Consider the following 24,973-nt stretch of genomic DNA (forward strand, 5'->3'; position numbering starts at 1 on the left):
GCTGTAAATACCTGCTCCCAAAAGCGCTTTATCACACTACATTCCCATAAAAGATGAGTGTATCCAACATTGGGGCTACCGCAAACTTAGCCTGCATTTGCGGTGTATAGTATAACCTGTGTAAGCTCTTAAACTGAATCAATCTATAGCTGGATACAGATACTACCCTTTTGATGTTTTTAAAGATCTGTGGCCAGGGGAGGGGGGAGCTTTTCAGTTCCTGCTCCCATTTATGTATACTTTTAAAGGGGAACACAGTGGGCAGTGATTCTCGCATTTTCAAATAAATCTGTGCCATTTTAATCTTTTTCCTTAAATGAAGGAAGCAATAATCAAAGAATGAATGTTGTTGACTGATCATGTATCTTTTATTAAGTGTGGCTTCGTGTGCATGTTTTAAACGTGCGTACATAAATCGGTCTAAAAAAGTGTTTGTGCAATTAAAGTCCCCTAAAACTTTAAAGCGATCTGCAACAAACAAATGTGCCACTCTAGTAATACCCCTAGAACTCCAATAAGTGTAGTCAGTTATTTTCAAAAATTCCAGTAAATTCCGATTGTCCCACAACGGGGTGAAATGAAAAGCATGTGACACCTGCAAAATCGTTTTCAATGTATCCCAGACCCTCTGTAGAGTTCTAGGGATTAAACATCTAGTGTCCAAAGCACCAAATTGTGCCGTTTTTAAATACATAAAAATATTCTCAATTGACCTACCTGTTACCCTAGTTAAATACTGCCCTAGTGCATTCTCTTCAGAATAACAACATCTTTGTACCTGCGCAGAAAAAAAGTACCCTTGAAAAAAAGGGAGTGACAGTCCCCCTTCCGACTCAGCCAGCCATAGATACCTCTGCTTTATTGGGACCCTCTTCCTCCCCCAAATTAGATCATTTATTAAAGCTTCCAATCTATAAAAAAAAAGCGTCCTCTATCCAGATGGGGGAGGCGCAGATCGGATATAAGACCAGAGGTAGTATGATCATTTTTACTAGTGCCAGTCGATCAGATTGCGATATTAGCAATTTTTGCCAGGCTCTAATTTTCCCCTTTACTTTGTCCATTACCGGGGAAAGATTTAATTCATGGAATCTACCTATAGGGACACCTAACTTTATCCCCAGATAGTCCAGAGAGTCATCCAACGATCCGGGAACCGCCGTCGGGGACATGTCACTAATCATTGAACATGAATGGGAAAAACTATTGTTACTTCAAAGTGAAATTCAGACATGCAAACAAGTTTTGACAATATATGAAAGCTCTGTCGAATATTCCAATATGGAACAAAAAATTATGACTTCTATTAGAGAACTGGAAGAAATAATAATGGAAGTTAAACATATTAATTTCCAACGTGACTTGCACGATTATGCTAAATATCAGGTCTATGAGTGGGGTAGAAGGGACAATCTGCACTCCACTCCAAAATCTATTTTAAAGAACCGAAACAATAGCAATAAAAAAAAATTAAAAAGCGCAACAGAAAATACCCAGAGTTAGTTTCTCATCTGAATTGGACATCACTTATGACCCGGAGGCCTCACAGGATTCTACACAAGAGCCAACAGCTATTACTTCGGGATACAAGGGAGGACAATCAAAGCTTTCTTATTACAAGAAAAACAAAAATAAGGAAACATTTTCTACAGGGGGAGTTACAAAAAACAAATTAGACGGGCAGGACGAAAGCATAGGAAAATCTCACATGATGTCCACACGCCTCCGGAAGAAAAAGATGTGAATGAGCCCCCTATGTAGGACTTGATGTATTAAATCTCTCTGAAACAAGGTTAACCAAGGATCAGATTAAGGTCCTGTCTTTGGGACTAAATGTTGCACCTTCTGTTAATTTTGATTTATTTTTGACAATATTAGATGTGAATAAGTTTATTAGGAATTTTGCAGTCACTAGGCATTTCCACGATGTTCCGGGCACGGCTGAGGGTATTAGCAGGACAAAGGGGACTTATATTAATGCGTACGAAAATTTGCTTTTTAAAGAACAAATTTCCCTTGTTTGTCTTGCTGATCTCCAGTTGGAGTCTGGAGTGAGTGAACATGTTGATTTGATGAGTGATTTTAAAACTCCTAATCCACACTTCTATCCGATTGTGTCACGCACGCCGAGCATGGATAGTTTTCAGGAAACATTGTAAAAGGAGCTTACTGCGTTACACATACAGAATTGTTATACCAAAAAAATGCAATAATCTCAGCAATCCCCCCAAAAAAGCTTTAGCTGAATTGGAGAATTTAGACCAAGTTGTCATAAAGAAAGCTGATAAGGGTGGTTCTGTTGTGATCCTGGATAAGAGCGTGTCTGAAAGGCAAATGCTTGACACTTTATCTGATGCTTCTACATACGAAAGGCTGGGTGGAGACCCTTTAGTAAAATACAAACAAAAATATAATGAACTTTTATCCAAAGGAAAGGAACTGGGTTTCTTTGACCATGAACAATACAGCTTTTTGTGTGTGGAGGCACCCATTTCTCCAATTATGCACGCTCTGCCCAAGGTTCACAAGAAAACCAATCCCCCTCCATTACCTCCTATTGTTTCAGGCTTGGTTACCTTATGGAACAATTGGGAGATTGGCTTGACTCTTTGCTCCAACCTTTTGGTCAGGAGGGTACAGGGTTATATTAAGGACACGACAGACGTGTTAAAATCTATGTACGAAATAATATGGAAATCTGAATATACATGGATGACCAGGGACATCGTGTCTTTGTATCCCTCCATTCCTCATGACATAACGTTAATAGCTCTGGAATTTCCCCTCCATAAATATAGTCAACATTCCTCTGATTTTATAGATTATGTGTTGGAGGTTACTTTTTTTCTCCTAACACATAACTATTTTTCGTTTGATACTCAATTTTATTTGCAAATTAGGGGTGTGTCTATGGGGGCGAAATTCTCGCCCTCCCTATCTAATCTTACTATCGCCTATTGGGAGAAGCGGTACATATACAGTCTGGATAATCCATTTTCACAACATATAGTTTGGTATGGCAGATACATAGATAATCTGCTCTTTATTTGGAGTGGAGATGTGTCTGCCATACCAGACTTCAAACAGTATTTGAAAAACAATATGTACAACTTGCATTTTACATGCATAGCTGATACGTATGATATATGCTTTCTGGACCTTAGATTAACCGGCCTTCCAAGTAGACCAGTAACGAAAAGAAACTGCAGGCAATACCATTCTGCATGCTAACAGTCACCACCCTATCCATACTATTAAAAGGATACCCGTGGGTGAGAAGCGCGAACTAAGAGCTCCGCACCAGAAGACACAGATTCCCACATAAATCCCCCGCAAGCGACTAGATAAGAGGCACGGAGCGGGTGAGAGTGTGGATGGACCGATACGTGGTGCAAATGGGGAGCAAATCGATAAAAAAAGCAAAGCCTGGAAAGGCGCCAACCGAGACAAAGATGGCGCAGTCACCAGAAGATGAAATTCCGGAGCTGTCGCAACCGGACCGACAAGAAAATGAAGGAGCAAGTGAGTCAACAATTGCTCAGGAAGAGAAGTTAGTCATAGACTACAAATTTCTAGCGATAGAAGTGGCGGCAAGAATTGCACCTGACCTGCAGGAAGCGTTAACAGCCACAGTGGTAGCCTCCTTTAACGAGCTGAAAGCAGAGGTGGTACAGCATGACTCGCGGCTGGAGTCACTGGAGACAAGAATGGCTGAGATGGAAGGGGAGTATGAGGAGGTACGCAAGCAACTTAAGAGAGCTTTACGGGAGAATGCCAATTTATGGGACAAAGTGGATGATTTAGAAAACCGCTCCCGTAGGAGCAACCTGCGGATAATTGGCCTCCCGGAAATGATAATGGCGAAGGACTTAGAAATAATATGTGCCAGAGAGATACCAGAGGCGCTAGGCATAGAGGCTGATTGCAAGGTCGAAAGGGCACACAGGATTGGCCCATATAACCCACAGCAAGAGTTGGAGAGAAGCGCCAAAAATGTAAACATGCCAAAGTCTAAAGCCAGGTCGAGGCAGGTGATCGCCAAGTACCTGAATTATGCTGACAAAGCAGCCATATTAAGGGCGTTTAAACAAGCTGGCAAAGCCATTGAAATAAGAGGCCATCGGGTACTACTTTTCGGAGATTTCTCGGCAGAAGTATCCAAAAGACGAAGGGCCTTTGCTCCACTGTGCTCCGCGCTATTCAAGAATTAAACAAGATTCTCCCTGCTATACCCCGCAACGCTGAGGTTTTTTTTCCCTAACAACAGGATGGAATCTTACACAGATCCGGAGGAGGCAGAAAACGCGCTTCAAGGGGTGTTCACAAAAAGACGAACAGTACCAGCGATTGCCTACCACGCCGCGGACCAGACAACTTCAAGGGAAGATAGAGATCAATCCTGGAATGGGTCCGGAGCGGTGAAGAGAACATCTCGAGGAGAAATAGCTGCGGACTAACTAGTTGATTGATTATCTATACATGTGAAGACCTGATAAGTATACCGATAGTTGGTGCAATAGTTGATTGTCTAACATAATGGCTTGCATTTTCGGGAAATGTCTATGAACACGGTTGCGACCAGTTCCGAGGTTGTTACTTGAAATGTCATTTTACTGATAAGGGTGACACATGCTAATAAGGTTATTTCTTATGTCTGTTGATGTATACTTAGCTCGCACAGGTGTCTAGGTCGGGGAAAAAAAGATTGGGGAACGAACAAAGGAGTTCATCTTTTCACTATTGTTGGAAAAAAGTGAAGCTAAAGCTTGAATGCTGTTGGGAAGGTTAAATAAGGGTTTTGATTTACCCTGGGATGTTCCATTGTTTATTCATCTTGGGATGTTAGTTTCATATAAGGGAGGGAGGGGGGGAGGCTCCAGTTTTAGGGTCAAAGAGGGAAAAATCTAAAAAATGGATAGATATATTTCCATAAAGATTTGCAAGGCGGTTGTCTGTAACGTAAAAAATGTGACACTTATGTAACGTGATTTGTACGCTTCTTATTGATATGCAGTATTGATGTAAATCACCAGGAAATGCATAAATGTAAGATTGCATTTAAGCGGTTGTTGCAACCATATGTAATGTCTTGCTAAACATTGTTTGATATTTTGATACTCTGGAAATTATATATCTATTTTAATAAAAATTATATTTAAAAAAAAAAAAAAAAGAATACCCGTTGGGGAATTTGTGCGCGAACGTAGAAATTGTAGCACGGAATCAGCTTTCCAAAAAGAATGCCAGATCATTAGCTCTCAATTGAGCACATGAGGTTATCCGCAGTGGATGTTACAACGAGCTATGAATATAGCACTGAATAAATCGAGGTTTAAGTTACTGTTTAATGTGGGTCCCAAATCAAATGGGAGTATTCCCAATAAAAATATGAACAAAAGCCAAAATGGACATGTTAGACAAACCAGTACATTGGATGGTAATAGGAAGGGACAAAATGGGAATTTACTCACCCTGGTACTGACGTACAGCTGGCAATTTATACAAATACAAAATGTCATTAGAAATAGTTTGCCTATATTATATGATGATGACATCTTATACAATACTCTTAAAAACAGCTGCAGAATTGTTTCCAGTAGGGCACCAACTCTTCCTTGTTTACATCCACAAAAACTGCACGGACTACATGGATCATATACAATAGCTTCACCAGATGTGCTTGCAACTAAAACTTTCCAAAATGCCGATCACTCAATGACTTTTCCAATAAAAACTTATATCAATTGCAACAGCACGGGTGTAATTTATGTCATTCAATGTACTGCCTGCAATTAGATGTATGTCGGCAGCATTTCGCGCAAATTCAAAAACAGAATCTTGGAGCATTTGAATTATATTTCGAATCCTGCTGCTTTGAATGTGTCCAATGCGGCAAAACATTTTCTCCACATACATAGTCACAGTGTGAATTCAATCCGTGCTTTTGCCATTAAGAACGTCACTGCTCCTCCCAGATGGAGAGACCATAAAAAAATCTATTTTTCTAAGAGAAGCCTACTGGACCTTCAGACTTAATACTAGGGTGCCCACAGATTTGAACCAAAGAAAAGAGCTTATGTATTTCTATCAGTGACCGAATTAAATATTATTTTTTGGTCAGGGATGGACTACAGTTAAGCTTAAAGCTATTGTCCATTCGTGGACTCAGCTGTATTTATTTAATTTTATTCCAATTTTGCTAATATGGTGTTTGTCTTTATTCACATTGTGCGTTTTTTCTTTTTTTGTTTTAAATACATGTTGCTCCATCTAGACTCGCAATGAGTTGGGAAGTGTGGGTGCGATTTGTCAACAGGTGTCAACTTATGTTATGTTTTGCTTTATTTAAAATTCTGTCGACAGAACAATAACATAACCATGTTATAATGGAAAGCCAGAATGGAATATATAACGTTGATGTGAACAAGCCCTAACTGCTCATATCTCTGGTTTGGTACCAGCAAGAGATATGTATTGTTTGAAAGATTGGCATTCCAAGCTTTCAGACAATACCAGAATGACAGCAAAACATTCAGTACAGGGGAAGATATCACTGATAGAAATCGGGATGCTGTGAATGCAGCTGAAAGTGAAAGTAAAAGCAGATTTTACCAGGGATTATTCCCAACTCGATTTCTAACAGTGATTTCTCCTCTGTTGCTTGGGTTAATGCTGGAATGTCAGCTTTCAAACAAGACAGTTGCATGTTTCTAGCTGCTACCATTCAGGAGATAGCAGCATCTAAAGCAGCCCTCCCCCCTCCATTTTATGCCCGAGCCCAGGATATTGATGATCTACGCTCAGAATAGATCATCAATATCAGATAGGTAGGGATCCGACTCCTGTCACCTCCTCCTATCAGCTCTTTGAGGAGGCTGCCACACTTGTGAGAGCACTGCATCTTCTTCGGTGTTTACCTGCATGCCATCTAGCCTCTTAAAATAGCTGATTGGCAAAAGTGCCCGGAGTGGGACCCCCACTGATCCGATACTGATGACCTATCCTGAGGATAAGTCATCAATATCAGACACTGCACAGCTCCTTTAATCTAAAGACAGACAGTTTTACTGTCATTTTTTACTTCCCGTTGTGGAATGTGTTTTCAGAAGATGAAACTGTAACAGCAAATACAAGGTTAAACAGTCCTCTACATGCACCTAAGCCAACTATTATAATTCATTGCCAAGTGTGGGAGTTTGTTATCTGCAGAGAGTTTTACTGGGGAAGTATTTTAGCTCCTGGCTAATATGCGAAAAAAGCAGATTACAGCAGTTAAGGCTAGCTTCACACTTGCGTTCAGAGATCAGGCAGGTCGTTCCAGCAGGGAACAGCCTGCCGGAGCTCTCAAGGTCCTGCATTGCTGGGCGCTGCCTGAATGCCTACCGGCCCCATTAACTATTTGTACAGTCGATTCTCTGCATATTTGCCAAGTCTCTGCCAGTCCCTATTACAATTAAAGGAGCCAGAGGGTATTCAGGCAGTGTCCACATAAGTTATATTCCAGCTCACCATATGTTTCCACTGCATGAAACAGACCGGACAAGCCCCTCATAAAAATGCGTAAAAGAAAAGGGTTCCAGCATCCAAGATTATACATGTTGCCGTCGTTTTTATCTTCGGTAAAAATACAAGTTTGAAGACAGCACCTCCCTCCAACTGACATGTTTCGAACTTCATAGTTCTTACTCATAACCTCATGTGGAGTCCGGTTTCAGGGATAAAATAGTAACTACCCTCCAATGACTGAAAAAGAGAGGGAGAACACTATAGGGGGAAGGGCAGGGGCGTAACGATCGCGGTCGCAGAGAGTGCGACTGCGACCGGGCCCGGCGGGAGGGGGGCCCGCTGCAGAGTGCTTGCGGCGGCAGGCGGGCCCTGCGAAACTGATCTGTGCTTGATTCACCTGCGCTGCCTGTGTGCACCGTTCTCCCTCACTCAGCTGCTGCCGCTCCTCCGCCGGGCCCTCCCTCAAGCTACACACGCCCACAATACGCCCACAATACACCCACATGACCACGGCCGCGTGACCCGTCCCTCCGCTCACGCGAGATGAGAGTCTCTGACGTCAGGACTCAGGAGAGTAGACTCTAGGCGCACAGGCGCAGCAAAAGCCCGCCAGAGCAGATTTAAAAGAGGCAGAGCCCCGCCCCCCAGCAGTGTGTGCCTGTGCCAGCACAGATTAGAGGGCTCAGGGCGCGATTCTCCGAGGAAGAAAGAAGAGGACCGACCGACCGACCAACCGACCGACAGACAGACACCAATTTCAGTAAGTAAAAAAATTTATTATATTTGAAATTCTTATCTAATTAGGCACCAAACTGACAGCCAATATTCTGTGATTATTATATTTTTTAATTGTAGGTGATTTACCAAGATATGGGTCAAGAAGCTTTATGCCTTATGTGGAGAATCTTTGTTCTGGAACGCTTTTAACATTTTTTTCTATATTTTATATGGTAACATTAAAAAAAAAAAATTAAAACCCCTATCTCCTTCTATTTAATATTCAACTACAACACTTTCAAACCGGGAGGGGGTGGAGTCTTGGCGGGGGTGGAGTCTTGGCGGGGGTGGAGTCTTGGCGGGGGTGGAGTCTTGGCGGGGGTGGAGTCTTGGCGGGGGGGCCCCAATTTAAAGTTTGCCCTGGGGCCCATAGAACTCTAGTTACGCCACTGGGGAAGGGAAATCCTCCCAAAGCCAGACTCCACATGGTCTATCACTTATCATGTTCACCGCTTCACCAAACTTCACCCACATTTAATTCATGAAAATTAACAATTAATACGGTATATATACACCACAAATCCATAACAACATCACATAGAGAAAAATATGTACATGCTGACAAGCAGACTAACAAACTACTTTGCTTGAACACAATGGATCCAAAAACGCACTGCGTGAACATATACACAGTGCTGATATACAGTATAAAAACTGTTAAAACACTTGAAAAATAATCCAAATATAGTTTCAAGTTAGTAGTTCCCAGTCCAAGTGATAAAAATGGCTTTGCTTTATGATATCCTTACCTATCTATACCACCTATATGAATCAATTTTGCTTTAAGAGTGATATGCTGAATACATAAAAATAGCATATACATTAAATATAGCTCCTTCAATTAATGAGATAAATAAAGTATGTATTCCCCATATTTAATTAACGTTGATATAAATACATAAGTTCTTTTCTTAAATTGAGTCCCATGGGATAACGTGTGTTCAATTTCAAGATCCAATATGCTTCACGCAAAATAATTTTCTAGGTGAAATAAATACCTTTTCAAAAGCATAGGTACGGAGACTGTCAGTCTTCCTGTTATGTTTATTAATGAAGTGACTAGCCGCACTTGACACACCCGTAGCCTGGGGATTAGTAATATAATTCAAATGCTCCCCAAATCTAGCTTTAAATTTCCTGCTCGTGCTACCAACATACATAATATCACAGATGGTACATTTAATTATGTAGATCACTCCCTCTGTGTTGCAATTTACATAACTTTTTATAGGAAACCTTTCTGTATGGGTAGCATCCTCAAAAGACTTTGTTGGTTGAACATATTTACATGTTTTGCAGGGGTGTGTCCCGCATCCAGTAAAACCCTGATATTTCATCCAAGTATGTGTCGATGTAGTGTGAATACGGGTAAAAACCGAAGGCGATAACCTATTTGCTAATGTGCTTGGTCTCCTTGGCACAATTCTACATCCATTCCTTAGGGCACTATATAAAACACTGTCCTCACATAAAATCGGAAGACACTTACGTATTCCTTGTTCTATTTGGGGGAACTGTCTGCTGTAAGTGAGAACAAGTGTAGGTATCTTCCTGTTCCCTATTTCCCTTTGTGTTGACATATTCCTTTTTGATTTAAATAATAGGTCCTTTCTATTTTTATTTTGGGCAATAAACAAAGCTCTGGACAGCGTCGGCATACCCTCTATATCTAAGGCGGTCCCATATTAGTTGACATTCTCTCTGGAAGGCAATATTCGTGCTACAACTCCTCTGTGCCCGAATAAATTCACCCACCGGTATGGCTTTAACTGTGTGAATAGGGTGATGACTGGTTGCCTTTAGAATAGTATTACCAGAGACCTCTTTACGATAAGTCTCCGTATAAATACACTGATTTGTAATTCCGGTCAGCCTCAAATCCAAAAAACACACTGATTGTATATCCATATGGTGGGTGAACTTCAAATGGTATGGATTATTGTTGGCATAGTCGACAAAGTCTCGTATGACAGAGACATCACCACTCCAAATGAGCACCAAATCATCGATGTATCTGCCATACCAGACGTTGCCCCCCGAAAATTGATTAGACTCAGAAAAAACAAAGCGCTCCTTCCAATACGCCATAGTTAAATTGGCAAGGGATGGTAAAAATTTTGCTCCCATGGACACCCCCTTAATTTGTACAAAGAACCTAGAATCAAAACAAAAATAATTGTGGTTCAAAAGAAACAATGTAACCTACACTATATAATCAATATACTCCATTGAATGTCTACTGTATCGATGTAAATGATATTCCAGAGCTATATTATGAGGAATAGAGGGGTACAGGGAGACTACATCCATAGTTAACCATTACATGCAGGGTTTTTTGGGTGTTTCCTCCCAGCTCTTTTCCGTCGTTTTTTTGCCACATTTCCATGCATCATTTGATTTTTAGTTTTTTTTATAATAGGAGGATCTTGGCGATGTCTTTGGTTGCTCATGGAATTACACGGCACAATCTTCTGTTGATTTCTGTGAGTCCCTGGTAAATCCTGAATTTTCTTGGTTCAGAAGAATTAAAGCTCATTTGTCATACTATTTTTGATTTCTACTATGTTGTTTTTTTATTTTTGTTCTTATTTTCTAGGATCGATTTTGGAGTGCGGGCGGGCTGTTCCCTGCCAGATCTCTGAACACTAGTGTGAAACTAGCCTAAGGCTCTGTTCACATCTGCATTGTTCATTTTCGTGGTCCTGCACCAAAGGCACTCAACAGACCCCATTGACTACAATAGATTCTGCCAGATTTTTGTCATAGTGTCTGTAATTTTACCCAGCAAAATAGAGTTACATGCTGTGGTATTTTGTCCAGCATTTTGACAGACTCTGCAACAAAGGCTATAGTGTTGCATGCTGCTCTATTTGGTCCAGTATTTTTTACAGACTGTGGGTGGAGGCTCCTAACAGAGCCTCCAAGCATATGTGAACAGAGCCTTTCACCAAATGGTTATTATAGCACGTCCCATTTAGCTACTCCTGCTGTGCCTTCTACCCCTTTCCCCTTTTATGGTATCTTTGATCCCCTTCCCTCCTGCACCTCCTCTGGTTCACTTTCTACATTTGATGTAATCAAAGAAGTCTCCAGGCTCCTTTGTTGTTCTTGCCTTACCACATGCACTACTGAACCTATTCCCTTGCACCTCCTCCTGTCTCTTTCCCCAGCTTTTACCTAACTAAAATTTTCAACCTCTCTGGCTCTCTCCTCTGGCATCTTCCCCTTCTCTTTCAAAGATTCTGCCATAGCCATTGCAAAAAAAAAAAAATAATCTATTAACCTGTCCTGCACAACTGACTAATGTCCTTTCTCTAATCTCCCCTTCATTTCAAAACATCTTGAACTCTTGGTCTACTCTCACCTCATCCATTATCTGTCAGTTTTCTCACTCCTTGACCACGTACAATCTGATTTTCACACTCTACATAAACTGCCCTTACCAAAGTGACAATTGGCCTCTCTACTCATTCTTCTGAAACTCTCTGCCGCATTTGACACTGTAGGCCACCAACTAGTTCTCAACAGGCTTCAATCTATTGACCTTAAAGGGATTGTGCAGTGCCAACAATATTGATGCCCTATCCTCAGGATAGGTCATCAACATCAGATTGGCTGAGGTCAGATTCCCAGCACCCCCGCCAATAAGCTGTCTGAAGAGGTGTTGGAAAATGTGCTTGTAGAGGCATTGCAGTGTAATTACAACTGCTTGTCCTATTCAATAGTGTTGGGTGCGAATATTCGAATCACGAATTTTAATCGTGAATATTGTCACTTCGAGAATTCGTGAATATTTAGAATATAGTGCTATATATTCGTATTCTCGAATATTCTCGAATATTTTTCTTCAGTAACCTCCCTTCTTGCTTGTGGGCCAATGAGAAGCATGCAATGTCTTTGTCTGAGCTTAGCAACATCCCTAGCAACCAATAGGAAAGTTGCCTACCCCTTACTATATAAGAACCTCCCCAGCAGCCCTTGTATGCAGTTTTTTGCAGTTCTGAGAGAGACAGCAGTGTTATTGCTGTGCTCTGTGCTTCACTGTGTCGTTACATTAGATAGTTAGTTAGTTAGTTAGTTAGTTAGCTTATATATATATATATATAATACAGATAGTTAGTGGGAGATAGTCAGTGCACAGTCGTGGCCAAAAGTTTTGAGAATGACAAAAATATTAGTTTTCACAAAGTTTGCTGCTAAACTGCTTTTAGATCTTTGTTTCAGTTGTTTCTGTGATGTAGTGAAATATAATTACATGCACTTCATACGTTTCAAAGGCTTTTATCGACAATTACATGACATTTATGCAAAGAGTTAGTATTTGCAGTGTTGGCCCTTCTTTTTCAGGACCTCTGCAATTCGACTGGGCATGCTCTCAATCAACTTCTGGGCCAATTCCTGACTGATAGCAACCCATTCTTTCATAATCACTTCTTGGAGTTTGTCAGAATTAGTGGGTTTTTGTTTGTCCACCCGCCTCTTGAGGATTGACCACAAGTTCTCAATGGGATTAAGATCTGGGGAGTTTCCAGGCCATGGACCCAAAATGTCAACATTTTGGTCCCCGAGGCACTTAATTATCACTTTTGCCTTATGGCACGGTGCTCCATCGTGCTGGAAAATGCATTGTTCTTCACCAAACTGTTGTTGGATTGTTGGAAGAAGTTGCTGTTGGAGGGTGTTTTGGTACCATTCTTTATTCATGGCTGTGTTTTTGGGCAAAATTGTGAGTGAGCCCACTCCCTTGGATGAGAAGCAACCCGACACACGAATGGTCTCAGGATGCTTTACTGTTGGCATGACACAGGACTGATGGTAGCGCTCACCTTTTCTTCTCCGGACAAGCCTTTTTCCAGATGCCCCAAACAATTGGAAAGAGGCTTCATCGGAGAATATGACTTTGCCCCAGTCCTCAGCAGTCCATTCACCATACTTTCTGCAGAAGATCAATCTGTCCCTGATGTTTTTTTTGGAGAGAAGTGGCTTCTTTGCTGCCCTTCTTGACACCAGGCCATCTTCCAAAAGTCTTCGCCTCACTGTGCGTGCAGTTGCGCTCACACCTGCCTGCTGCCATTCCTGAGCAAGCTCTGCACTGGTGGCACTCCGATCCCGCAGCTGAATCCTCTTTAGGAGACGATCCTGGTGCTTGCTGGACTTTCTTGGACGCCCTGAAGCCTTCTTAACAAGAATTGAACCTCTTTCCTTGAAGTTCTTGATGATCCTATAAATTGTTGATTGAGGTGCAATCTTAGTAGCCACAATATCCTTGCCTGTGAAGCCATTTTTATGCAACGCAATGATGGCTGCACGCGTTTCTTTGCAGGTCACCATGGTTAACAATGGAAGAACAATGATTTCAAGCATCACCCTCCTTTTAACATGTCAAGTCTGCCATTTTAACCCAATCAGCCTGACATAATGATCTCCAGCCTTGTGCTCGTCAACATTCTCACCTGAGTTAACAAGACGATTACTGAAATGATCTCAGCAGGTCCTTTAATGACAGCAATGAAATGCAGTGGAAAGTTCTTTTTGGGATTAAGTTAATTTTCATGGCAAAGGACTATGCAATTCATCTGATCACTCTTCATAACATTCTGGAGTATATGCAAATTGCTATTATAAAAACTTAAGCAGCAACTTTTCCAATTTCCAATATTTATGTAATTCTCAAAACTTTTGGCCACGACTGTAGGTTAGATCGTGATATAGTGTACCTGATAGGTTCCAATGCAGTGTGTTAGGTAGTGTGATAGGTTCTGCTGTCCATACATACATGCTACAGACATAGTGCTGTGATGTCACAACAATACTTAGTGTACCAATCACTAATATGTAGTCAGACCTGCTAAAATGTGAAGTTGCACGTATTGCGCAAAAATATGTGCATCATTACTTGCCGATTTGCGCAATTGTGAATATATTGGAGCACTCTATCTGCATATAAAGCTATTGTGATGTTCTGCCGTGCCAACTATTTTCTCCAGTCTCAGGAAACTTCTAGTAGCTTGAAAAATGTAGCAACAGTGACCCACGCCTGTAATGCCCGCGCAATACGCACATATTACATTGCCGATTTTCACAATCAAGAAAATAATATATGACGAATATTTGCGCAAATATTTGACAAATATCGCGAATTCGAATATTGCCCCTGCCATTCATCACTACTATTCAAGTGAATGGGACGAGCAGTTGTAATTACACTGCGCCGCTGCTGAGACAGAGCACCGGCAATTTTGAAGCTCTTCAAACAGCTGATCAGCGGAAGTGTTGGGAGTTGGACCCTGATTTGATATTGAAGACCTATCCTGAGGATGGGTCATCAATAATTTAGCACTGCACAACCCTTTAAGGACACTGCTCTCTCTTGGTTTTTTCCTATCTTATCAATTGCTCTTTCGGTGTATCATTTACTTCTTCTCCTCTTCCTTTTGCTGTTGGGGTTTCTCAGGGTTCAGTCCTAGGTTGTCTCTGTGCTGATGACACCTAACTACATACCTCATCCCATGACATCCCTGCACTACTACAAAAGACCAGCTTTGTCTCTAACATCACGTCCTCTCTCTAACTGAAACGGAATCTTTTAAACACTGAACTGTGTTTTCTCCATCTACTAAACTACCTAAACCTGATATTTCGCTCTCAGTGTCTAGCACTATCATAACTCCTAGGTAGCATACCGGCTGTCTTAGTGTCATGGTTGACACTGATATTATCTTCACGCTTGACACTGATATTATCTTTCATCTTGAAATCACCATTTTCTTACTGTGGAAGCCACAAAGACTCTCATTGTTGCCCTGATCCATTCTCAACTTGATTACTGTAACTCGTTATTAATTGATTTTCCCCTCACAAAACTCACCCCTCTCCAATCTATCCTGAATGCAGCAACCAGGCTCACCTATCTGTCTAACCACCACTCCGATGCCCCCACCCTATGCCAGTCATAGCATAGGATGGAGGCATCACTGCATTGGTTACTGTAACTTGATCAACACCATCCACCAAACCCCATGCATTCAGAAGCAATACAAATATCTGCTGGGGACTGGCTCAGCAGCTTTATATGTTCTCCCCTAGAAACACTATTGTACAAAACAAGCACTTTTTACCTTTTGTGCCACCCTCTTGTGAGCAGGGCCCTTACTTGTTGCTATGTAATGTCAGATTTTGTTTGTACATGTGTCCTCTGATAATAAAGTACTGCAGAATATGTTGGCACTATATAAATAAAGATTAATATTATTATTATTATTATTATTATTATTATTATGGGTACTTGCTTTTGTATTTGTACAAGATGTAGGGCATTGGTTGGATAATGTAAGAATACAAGGGCTGTCAGTAAATGTACATACTAATACATTATGCATACCATACTGATAATTATAAGCAGATACTGAATTGTATTCTTTTTAGTTTTTTAATCTGTGGTAATTTTCTGATTGTTCATTATTTTTATTTTATTTTCTGTACAGGTCATGGAGCCATCTTGCCGGAGTTGCTACTCGGTGATATGTTTTACAGCTGTGTTTGCTATGGACCAGCACAGGGTTAGACTACAGTTCCTAGGGCCCTTCAGAGGAATTTACATTCCGGGCCCAGACTCTGTATCATCAAAAAAAGTCTAAAATATTTTGATTCTTAGAAATAGACCCTAGTGGCAAGTTTTGACTCCAAATACAGCTCCAAATATTTTTTTTTCTGCTGAACCTTTGGAGCCCACTTTGATATCAGAGCCTGGGCCCACCAGAGGATCCTTTGGTACTCTGGTGGGCCAGAGGAAACACATATAGATAGATTTAGGTACCTGTTTGTGTGTCTGCCGTCTCCATTGTGTCTGCTCTATCTTCCAGAAAAGTATGGTTCATAAGGGTTTCTAGATTGTCACTGGGTGGACCTTCATCACCTAGAAACCAACAGGAAAATAGTTGCTCTTGAGTAATTGACATAATATCCAGTATATACAGAGCCATCTGCAAAATGCTCATGATCTTGCCTTTGCCACAGGCCACACCACAATCCACATATTCTTCTGGTTCATTATATTCTGGCTCTTCTGTACCAGTTTCAGTGTCATCTGTGCCTTCTTCATCATCATTTTCATTATCACTGTCACTTAGAGACCCTAGGGACTGCATATGAGATTGGACTATGCGCTGGACAGCTGCAAATGACAATGTGAAAAATAAAAAGAAGACATATAGTTAGGCTTAGAACTAAACCATTAGATCAAACCACCTTTGCAATAGTATTTCCATACAACCAGGTGCGTATTACCTAGGAAAAATAGTTCTTCACATAGGATGTGTATTGCCTGCACAGGTTATTATGAATCAGTTACCAATTACACGCAACATCTTAAAGGGGTTTTCCAAGATTCAGATATAGATGATCTATCCTTTGCTCCTCCACCATCCATTTTATAGCAGCTGCGCGCACAACTTTTGTCTCCGCTTCAAAAATCTTCCTCTGATTGGAAACCTAGCGGACCCCATTATGGTCTATGGGGTCCGTAGGCTCCGTTCGCCTCAGTTATGTGCCGAATTCTTCCTTTCCGTTCTCCTGCTCCTATAACGGAGCAGGAGAACGGAAAGGCTGAACGCTGATGTGAACTCAGCCTAATAAAGACAACCCCTTTTTGCATTAAAGTCAAACTAGAAAGCTGCTTATTAGTGTAAGTCTGGTTTATGAATCTGGTGAACAGTGGAGGAAGTTCCTGCTGACCATATATTCTTCTCCTTTGGCCCCAGAAGTGCTGCAACCCTCTGACTTATAAAGAGGTGTCCTGATGGAGAGAACCCCCTTCATGATATCTTAAGGGGGCATATGGAAGGGTTGTCTAGACAGATCGGTAGCTGTTACATTAGCCAAATGTTCTGTAGGTCTGCAATTATATCTGTTATGATATATAGATGATCCAGAGGGAAGTGGCAATTGGCTAACTTGGATTAATATTACCATTTGCTATTGTTTTTTCCCCAAATTAAATTGGGTCTTGAGTTATCAGATTCAGCCTTTTCAAGAATGTATACTTTCATAGCCACCATCTATAGCATCTTAGTGGTGACTGTAGCTAGCCTGAATGTAGTTTTTAAACTCTATGTTTATGCATTAAAAATAACACAAAGCTCCAGCCATCATGAAAAACAAATGGTGTTGCAGGGTGTACATTCACACTGTACTAAAGCTATATACAGTCATGAAAAAATAAAAGGTCTTAAAATTAGGTAAAAGCAACCTCAGATGAATAACAACACAGGACAAATTCCACCATTATTCATTCGGAAAAAAAATTAAGCCAAAATGGAAAAGCGATGTGTGAATAACTAAGTGCAGCCTATCAATCAATAGATTGTAGAACCACCTTTGGCAGCAAAACCTGTAGTAATTGTTTTTTTTATGACTTTATCTCACACCATTCTAGAGGAATTTTGACCCACTCTTCTTGACGATGTTGCTTCCGTTCAATGAGTTTGTGAGCATTCTTTTATGCACATCTTTTAAGGTCCTGCCACAACATTTCAATTGGGTTGAGGTCTGGACTTTGACTAGGCTATTGCACCATCTCAATACTTTTCTTTATAGCTATTCTGTTGTAGATTTGCTGGTGTGTTTGGGATCACTGTCCTGTTGCATTATACAGTTTCGGACAGGTTTTAGCTGTTGGATAGATGGCCTCACATTTGATTTTAAAATGCTTTGGTACACAGAGGAGTTCATGGTCGACTCAATGACCGCTAGGTGCACAGGTCCTGTGACTACAAAATAAGCCCAAATTATAACATCTCCACCACCATGTTTGATATGCTGTACTTAGTTTTCGCCAAATCTGGTGTTATGCATTATGACCAAACATCCCCACTATGACCAAACAACCCAAAAGTTCCACAAGTCTTGTGGTTTGCTCAAATGCAACTCTGCAAACTTAAAGGGGTCGTCTAAGTTATTTATCTAAAAAGTGACTGGAAAAAATATAGCTGTTTGCGTCTCTGACAGTGAGTACCTGTCACGGCCTATGGTGTACGCCGTGACACTGTTGCCACACTTGCTGTTGCCGGTGGCAACATGTTGCTGTTTTGGCATGTTGTGGCAGTGTCAGGGGTTTTGCTGTGTGTGCCGTGAATTGCTGGCCATGAATGCTGTTGTCTGCGGCAACCTGTTGCCTTTTGCTGGTGTGTGCAATTCCCCTTTAAGTAGTGTCTCCCTGCTGTGTGGTGTGTGTGGGGGTTAATACACTGGCTGGAGCAAAGTGGTGAGTTGGGTGTGGTCTCAGATCAGTTTGGTTTGTCAGCCTTGCATGTGAGATGCTTGATCTGTACTTGGATGAGAGCTGAGGGCCATCCAAGTTTGACATCAAGTTTATTAGCGATATCTCCAGCGATGTCATCCTGAGTGTTTCCTCCTTGTCTTCCTTCCCCTCCTGGTGTGTCATTTATGGTGTGGGTTTGAGTTGGAGATTTGTTGTACGTCTTGTTTGTGGTTTGCATGTCTGGGATGTTGTTGGTGTTTGTCCCTGCATGTGTGCAAGACATCTCCCTTGTGTGTGTTACCTCCGAAAGGGGGTCCCATTGGTTTCCCGGAGGGGTGAACCTTAAGACATTAGCAGCCTTGCCTGGAGCCACCTTGCTTTTGTGTCCGCATGAGGGTCCAGGTTGTTTTGGTGTGGTTATTCCATCTTTGCTGCGGCAGGTAAGTGTTTGATGTGGTGACTGAGGGGACAAGCAGGGGGCAGACAGCTGCGGGGGAGGAGGATGCAAATGAGGTCAGGGCTGTCCCAGGAGAAGTAGGGCTGCCAGGTAAAGCCTCAGTGCAGGGTTCCTCCACAACTGGGATGTCAGAGGGCCAGGTTAGTCCGTCTGGATTGGCGACTTGGTCGGAAGCCGAGGGGAAGCAGGCACTACCAGCGGTAGCAGCGGCCATAGCTGCTGTCACGCGCAGTGGGAGTGCTGGGGCCCTAGGGGCCCCTCAGGGGTCTGATAGCTTTCCCCCTTCTGACCAAGTGGCTGCCAAGTCAGATGGAGGCCAGAAGACAGGTCCCCAGGACCTGACAGAGGACGTAGCAGTCTTGTCTATTCTGGCCACGTCCGATCAGGGGTTTCAGGCAGCGTTAGTGGCTGACGCCAGCCTGAACGCTCTTAAGGAGCAGGCGGCACAGTCTCCCTCGGAATCAGACCTCGAGTGGGTGGTCTGGGACCAAGGATGGCAGGGATCACCGGAGGACTGGCCTAGGGACCGGCAGGTAGTAGAACTGACAGGGGACCTGGCAGTATCGTCTATTCTGGCCACTTCCCACCAGGGGTTTCAGGTTGTTGTACGCCTTGTTTGTGGTTGCATGTCTGGGATGTTGTTGGTGTTTGTCCCTGCATGTGTGCAAGATATCTCCCTTGTGTGTGTTACCTCCGAAAGGGGGTCCGATTGGTTTCCCGGAGGGGTGAACCTAAAGACATTAGCAGCCTTGCCTGGAGCCACCTTGCTTTTGTGTCCACATGGGGGTCCAGGTTGTTTTGGTGTGGTTATTCCATCTTTGCTGCGGCAGGTGTTTGATGTTCTGTTGTTACAGTGTGTTCTTACCTGCCGTGCAGTTGCTGCATTGTCTTTCTCCCTGTCAGCTACTGGGCCACTGGAGACGCCTTTCATCCGTGGTGATGGATGAACAGGAGGTCTCTGCCCTGTCACTATGTTTTTTTTTTTATTATTCTTTATTTCTGTATCATATATCAATGTTAACAGCACAAAGGAAACATTGTGGGGGGGACGCAGCCCAAATTACGAATCATCGTCTCATGGATTAAGGTATATAATAGCTAGTCACAAAGTAACAAAGCCGGCTTGAGAAGCTGAAGAGCCAAAAAATAAAAGACATCTTGAACTCGGATCTACTTAGATCTTCGCCTCGGATCGTAAAGACCAAATAAAGACTTGATCCTAAGAGTGGTAGCATGTAACAGGTTCACTTCGAGCTTTGGGGGATATCAGAGTGGGGGAGAGTAAGACAATGCGAACTTAGGGCAGATGGGATAGGGGAAGAAGAGGAGGGAAAGACGAATATAAGAAGAGAAGAAAAGAAAAGAGATTAGAGCGAGGAAAGAAGAAACCTGGCTGTTAGTGTCAGAAATGGCGGTGTAGCCCCTTCACGAAAATAACAAGAGCCTGAACTCTTGGGTCTCTTGGAATGCTATCCAACCCCTCCCGGTTTTGTGGAAGGATTTCTCGGTATTCTTCAGTGTGGCAATAAGATCCTCCATCCTCATTATTTCCTGAATTTTGTCGGTCCACAAAGTCATTGTGGGGGCAGAATCGGGATACATGCCCTCGCCGCATTGACCAAATGACGCACCACAGACCTCTTGGAAGTGGCTATAAAGAGGTTGCACTGATGAAGCAGAAAGAAGGCGGAGGCCTTCGGGAGGTCAACCGTGGTAAATTTGGATGTAACCCGCCATACTCCCTCGTGTCACGATGTTGAGGGCGATGCAGGGATTCCTAGACTTCTAGGTTCGTGGGTATGAACCCCCTTACCATTGAAAGCGGCTCATACAGCCAGGAGACTAGGGCTTTTTTAGGGAAGCTTTAGGAGGTGACCCGCTCCCTTTTCCCTGCCTATGGCTTAGTACTTGGAGACATTGTATGGTGGGGGGTTTCCCCCCCTGTAACAGTACCATAATTCTTTGTGTATTTCTAACTAAACAAATGTAAGGGGTTTTTAATTCACTTACTTCATCTATAGTGGCCCAGCTTCTGATCTGATGACATTCAGTGCCCAAGCTCCAGACCAAGCCTCATGCTCTGTGCCCCCATACAGTGCCTCTTATGTGCCCCCATACTATGCTTCTTCTGTGCCCCCAACTGTTCCCCCATTCTGTGACTCAATACTGTGCCTCCATACTGTGTTCCCATGTTGTAGTGCACACACTGCGTAATATTTACTTTTTCCCAGTCCCACAACGTCCTCCAGCAATGTAGTTCTGACCTCTTCTGGCCAGGTCGGCACATACGATGCAATAATGTCATCAAAAAAGCAGGGAGGGAACAAGCGGTTCCCTTGTTCCACCAGTGCTTAGGCGAATGCTCAATTATATTATATAATTAAGTGCAGGGGAGCCTGAACACCAGATTAATTAACCTGGTGATCAGATGCCTGGGAGAAGGGGTCATCTGGCGCCCCTTTTAGAAGTAAAGGGTAGTGTGCCCTTTGCCCCATAAGGCCGACCCCGGCCGTCATGAACTTGAACATTTAACATGCCGACTGAGTGCAGTTTTTTCTCTGAGCATTGTATGGTTTGACCTTGGGGTTAATTTGCTGGGACTTCTAAAGACTTCTAAAGACTACCAAATTTTTTGCCCTACAAGATCCACCCCCCCCCCCCCAAAAGTGTGTGTGTGTGTGGGGGGGGGGGGGGGTTGCAATGTATCTTATAAAGCATATACTAGTGAGGACTTCCATTATGGAAGCACTCAATAATATGCAGTGGGCGCAGGTAGCGGTGACTGTAGTGCTGTCTTTACTCACTGCTCCCATGTCATCCTCTGTGTGCCGCAATGCACTGTCCTGACTGTACGCAGTCAGATCACAGTGCAGCGCGGGACCAGAAAAGACTGCAGGAGAGACTGCCAGACCTGCAGAGTAGTAGCAGAGCAGGAGAGGTACGTTCATTTATTTATTTAAGTTCCGTTAGGGGTCTGATCTGAGGATCTGATATGGGGGTCTGATCTGTTGTCAGATATGGGGGTCTGACGAAAATTATTTTTTCCTTATTTTCCTCCTCTAAAACCTAGGTGCGTCTTACCATCAGGTGCATCTTATAAAGCAAAAAAAAAATTTATTATGTCCTGATACGTAAAATCAGAGAATTCATGGAGGGCATACTTAGTTTTTCTTATGACTTTCAGAGATAACTCACCTTTCATTGATGGAGGGATATAGGCACATGGATTTGATCTCTTGGTGTTTAGTGGTTGGGCGTCCCCTGTCAGCTTCTATAAAAAAAATTGGAAGAGGGTTAACAGGAAACATACCCACCAAATCGAATGTCTATTACTGAACCATGTATGCTAAATATTGTTCTACAGTAACTTTGTAGGTGACTTCAGCCAAAATTGGAACTCAACAGCTCAACTGCAGACTATTCAGGAGAAATGGTAACATATGTCTGTGATTATTTGTGTCCATAGGCTTTGGGGCCTAGTATTTGCAGACCATGGCCATGAGCTGGGCCTCCCCTAAGCATAGATTTTAGATTGTGAAACTGACTTTTGGGAAGGGCCTTGTCATTGGCTGTGTAGAGACTGTATAGGTTTGCACAGCCCACATACTTGGTGTATGGACTGTCGGCTGAGGGCGTGCACAGAGCCAGTAAGTGGAGATGACACCAATCTTCACTGACTATAATTGCTGTTTGGAACATATTAGTTTTAAGGAGGGTGATAAGAGGCTGTCAGACACATCTGGTGCTGCTTATTAGTAGTGAAACAGGTTAAAGGGGTGGCTTCAGAATACTGCGCAGCAACGAAATGATTTTGATTTTAGCTCCTACCCTGGGAAGACCTGGCAGAAATGAATCCATCCACAGAGGCTAATATTTTAAAGGGAACTAACGCTTTCACTAATAATTTGGACTTCATATCCAAATGTTTTCTTACACTATCCTTGCAAATCAGCATGGGGTGTTTTTGCACCCTGTGAGCAATTTCTGGACTCTCTCAGAATTTGAAAACATTCCTGAATACCTTTCCAGTAACGCATGCCCGCTGACATAGAAACATAGAATGTGTCGGCAGATAAGAACCATTTGGCCCATCTAGTCTGCCCAATATACTGAATACTATGAGTAGCCCCTGGCCCTATCTTATATGAAGGATGGCCTTATGCCTATCCCATGCATGCTTAAACTCCTTCACTGTATTTGCAGCTACCACTTCTGCAGGAAGGCTACTCCATGCATCCACTACTCTCTCAGTAAAGTAACACTTCCTGATATTACTTTTAAACCTTTGCCCCTCTAATTTAAAACTATGTCCTCTTGTAGCAGTTTTTCTTCTTTTAAATATTCTCTCCTCTTTTACCTTGTTGATTCCTTTTATGTATTTAAAAGTTTCTATCATATCCCCTCTGTCTCTTCTTTCTTCCAAGCTATACATGTTAAGGTCCTTTAATCTTTCCTGGTAAGTTTTATCCTGCAATCCATGTACTAGTTTAGTAGCTCTTCTCTGAACTCTCTCCAAAGTATCAATATCTTTCTGGAGATATGGTCTCCAGTACTGAGCACAATACTCCAGATGAGGTCTCACTAGTGCTCTGTAGAGGGGCATGAGCACCTCCCTCTTTCTACTGGTAATGCCTCTCCCTATACACCCAAGCATTCTGCTAGCATTTCCTGCTGCTCTATGACATTGTCTGCCTACCTTTAAGTCTTCTGAAATAATGACCCCTAAATCCCTTTCCTCAGATATTGAGGTTAGGACTGTATCACTGATTTTATATTCTGCTCTTGGGTTTTTACGTCCCAGGTGCATTATCTTGCACTTATCAACATTAAATTTTAGTTGCCAGATTTTTGACCATTCCTCTAGTTTTCCTAAGTCCTTTTCCATTTGGTGTATCCCTCCAGGAACATCAACCCTGTTACAAATCTTTGTGTCATCAGCAAAAAGACACACCTTACCATCGAGGCCTTCTCCAATTTCGCTGATAAAGATATTAAAGGGACTCTGTCACCACTTTCTAACCCCCCCTTTTAAAAGTATTGTTCTCTCCATGGCGCCCTTGTGATTACAAAGGTGTTGTTATAACATAAATTCGCTGTCTCGTTTTGATAAAAATACCTTTTATCTAACCTGTCAATCTTGTGGATAAGGTGCCCAGGGCGTTTCTGAAGGTCTGAAGCTGCCGCCCGCCGCCGCCGCCGTTGGTGCCCAGCTCCTCCCCTGATCCGTTCAGCGCCGCCTGAATGTAAAGAAATCTGCCTCCGGCTCTCGCTCAGTGCCCCCTCCTCCTTTTCAAAGATCCCGCGCGTGCGCACAGGCCTGTGCCTGATGCGCCCGTGCGGACATTTAGAATCAGCCTCATTGAGCGAAGTGCGCGCAACCTCCTCATAAGACGAGCACTGCAGCCAGCCACTCAGAGCCTGCGGCTCCATACAGCGCTTGGCAGGCTCTGAGTGGCTGGCTGCAGTGCTCGTCTTATGAGGAGGTTGAGCGAAGTGCGCGCATGCGCACTTCTCTCAATGAGGCTGATTCTAAATGTCCGCACGGGCGCATCAGGCACAGGCCTGTGCGCACGCGCGGGATCTTTGAAAAGGAGGAGGGGGCACTGAGCGAGAGCCGGAGGCGGATTTCTTTACATTCAGGCGGCGCTGAAAGGATCAGGGGAGGAGCTGGGCACCAACGGCGGCGGCGGCGGGCGGCAGCTTCAGACCTTCAGAAACGCCCTGGGCACCTTATCCACAAGATTGACAGGTTAGATAAAAGGTATTTTTATCAAAATGAGACGGCGAATTTATGTTATAACAACACCTTTGTAATCACAAGGGCGCCATGGAGAGAACAATACTTTTAAAAGGGGGGGTTAGAAAGTGGTGACAGAGTCCCTTTAAACAATATGGGTCCCAGAACAGATCCCTGAGGTACCCCACTGGTAACAAGACCTTGGTCTGAATATACCCCATTGACTACAACCCTCTGT

At 42.8% G+C, this 24,973-nt stretch overlaps 1 protein-coding gene across 1 annotated transcript in view; it reads right to left on the minus strand.

Moving 5' to 3' along the window:
- Nucleotides 1-24,973, minus strand: part of PPP1R1B (protein phosphatase 1 regulatory inhibitor subunit 1B) — a 108,550-nt gene that overhangs the window by 4,182 nt on the left and 79,395 nt on the right. The window contains exons 4-6 of the mRNA XM_040438195.1: nt 22,194-22,269; nt 16,289-16,456; nt 16,100-16,198 (exon numbers count right to left, since the gene is read on the minus strand). Coding sequence (XP_040294129.1) covers nt 16,100-16,198; nt 16,289-16,456; nt 22,194-22,269 — 343 coding nt within the window. The remainder of the gene's footprint in view (nt 1-16,099; nt 16,199-16,288; nt 16,457-22,193; nt 22,270-24,973) is intronic.

Source organism: Bufo bufo, chromosome 6, assembly GCF_905171765.1.
Source record: "Bufo bufo chromosome 6, aBufBuf1.1, whole genome shotgun sequence".
NCBI classification, from domain to species: Eukaryota; Metazoa; Chordata; class Amphibia; order Anura; family Bufonidae; genus Bufo; species Bufo bufo.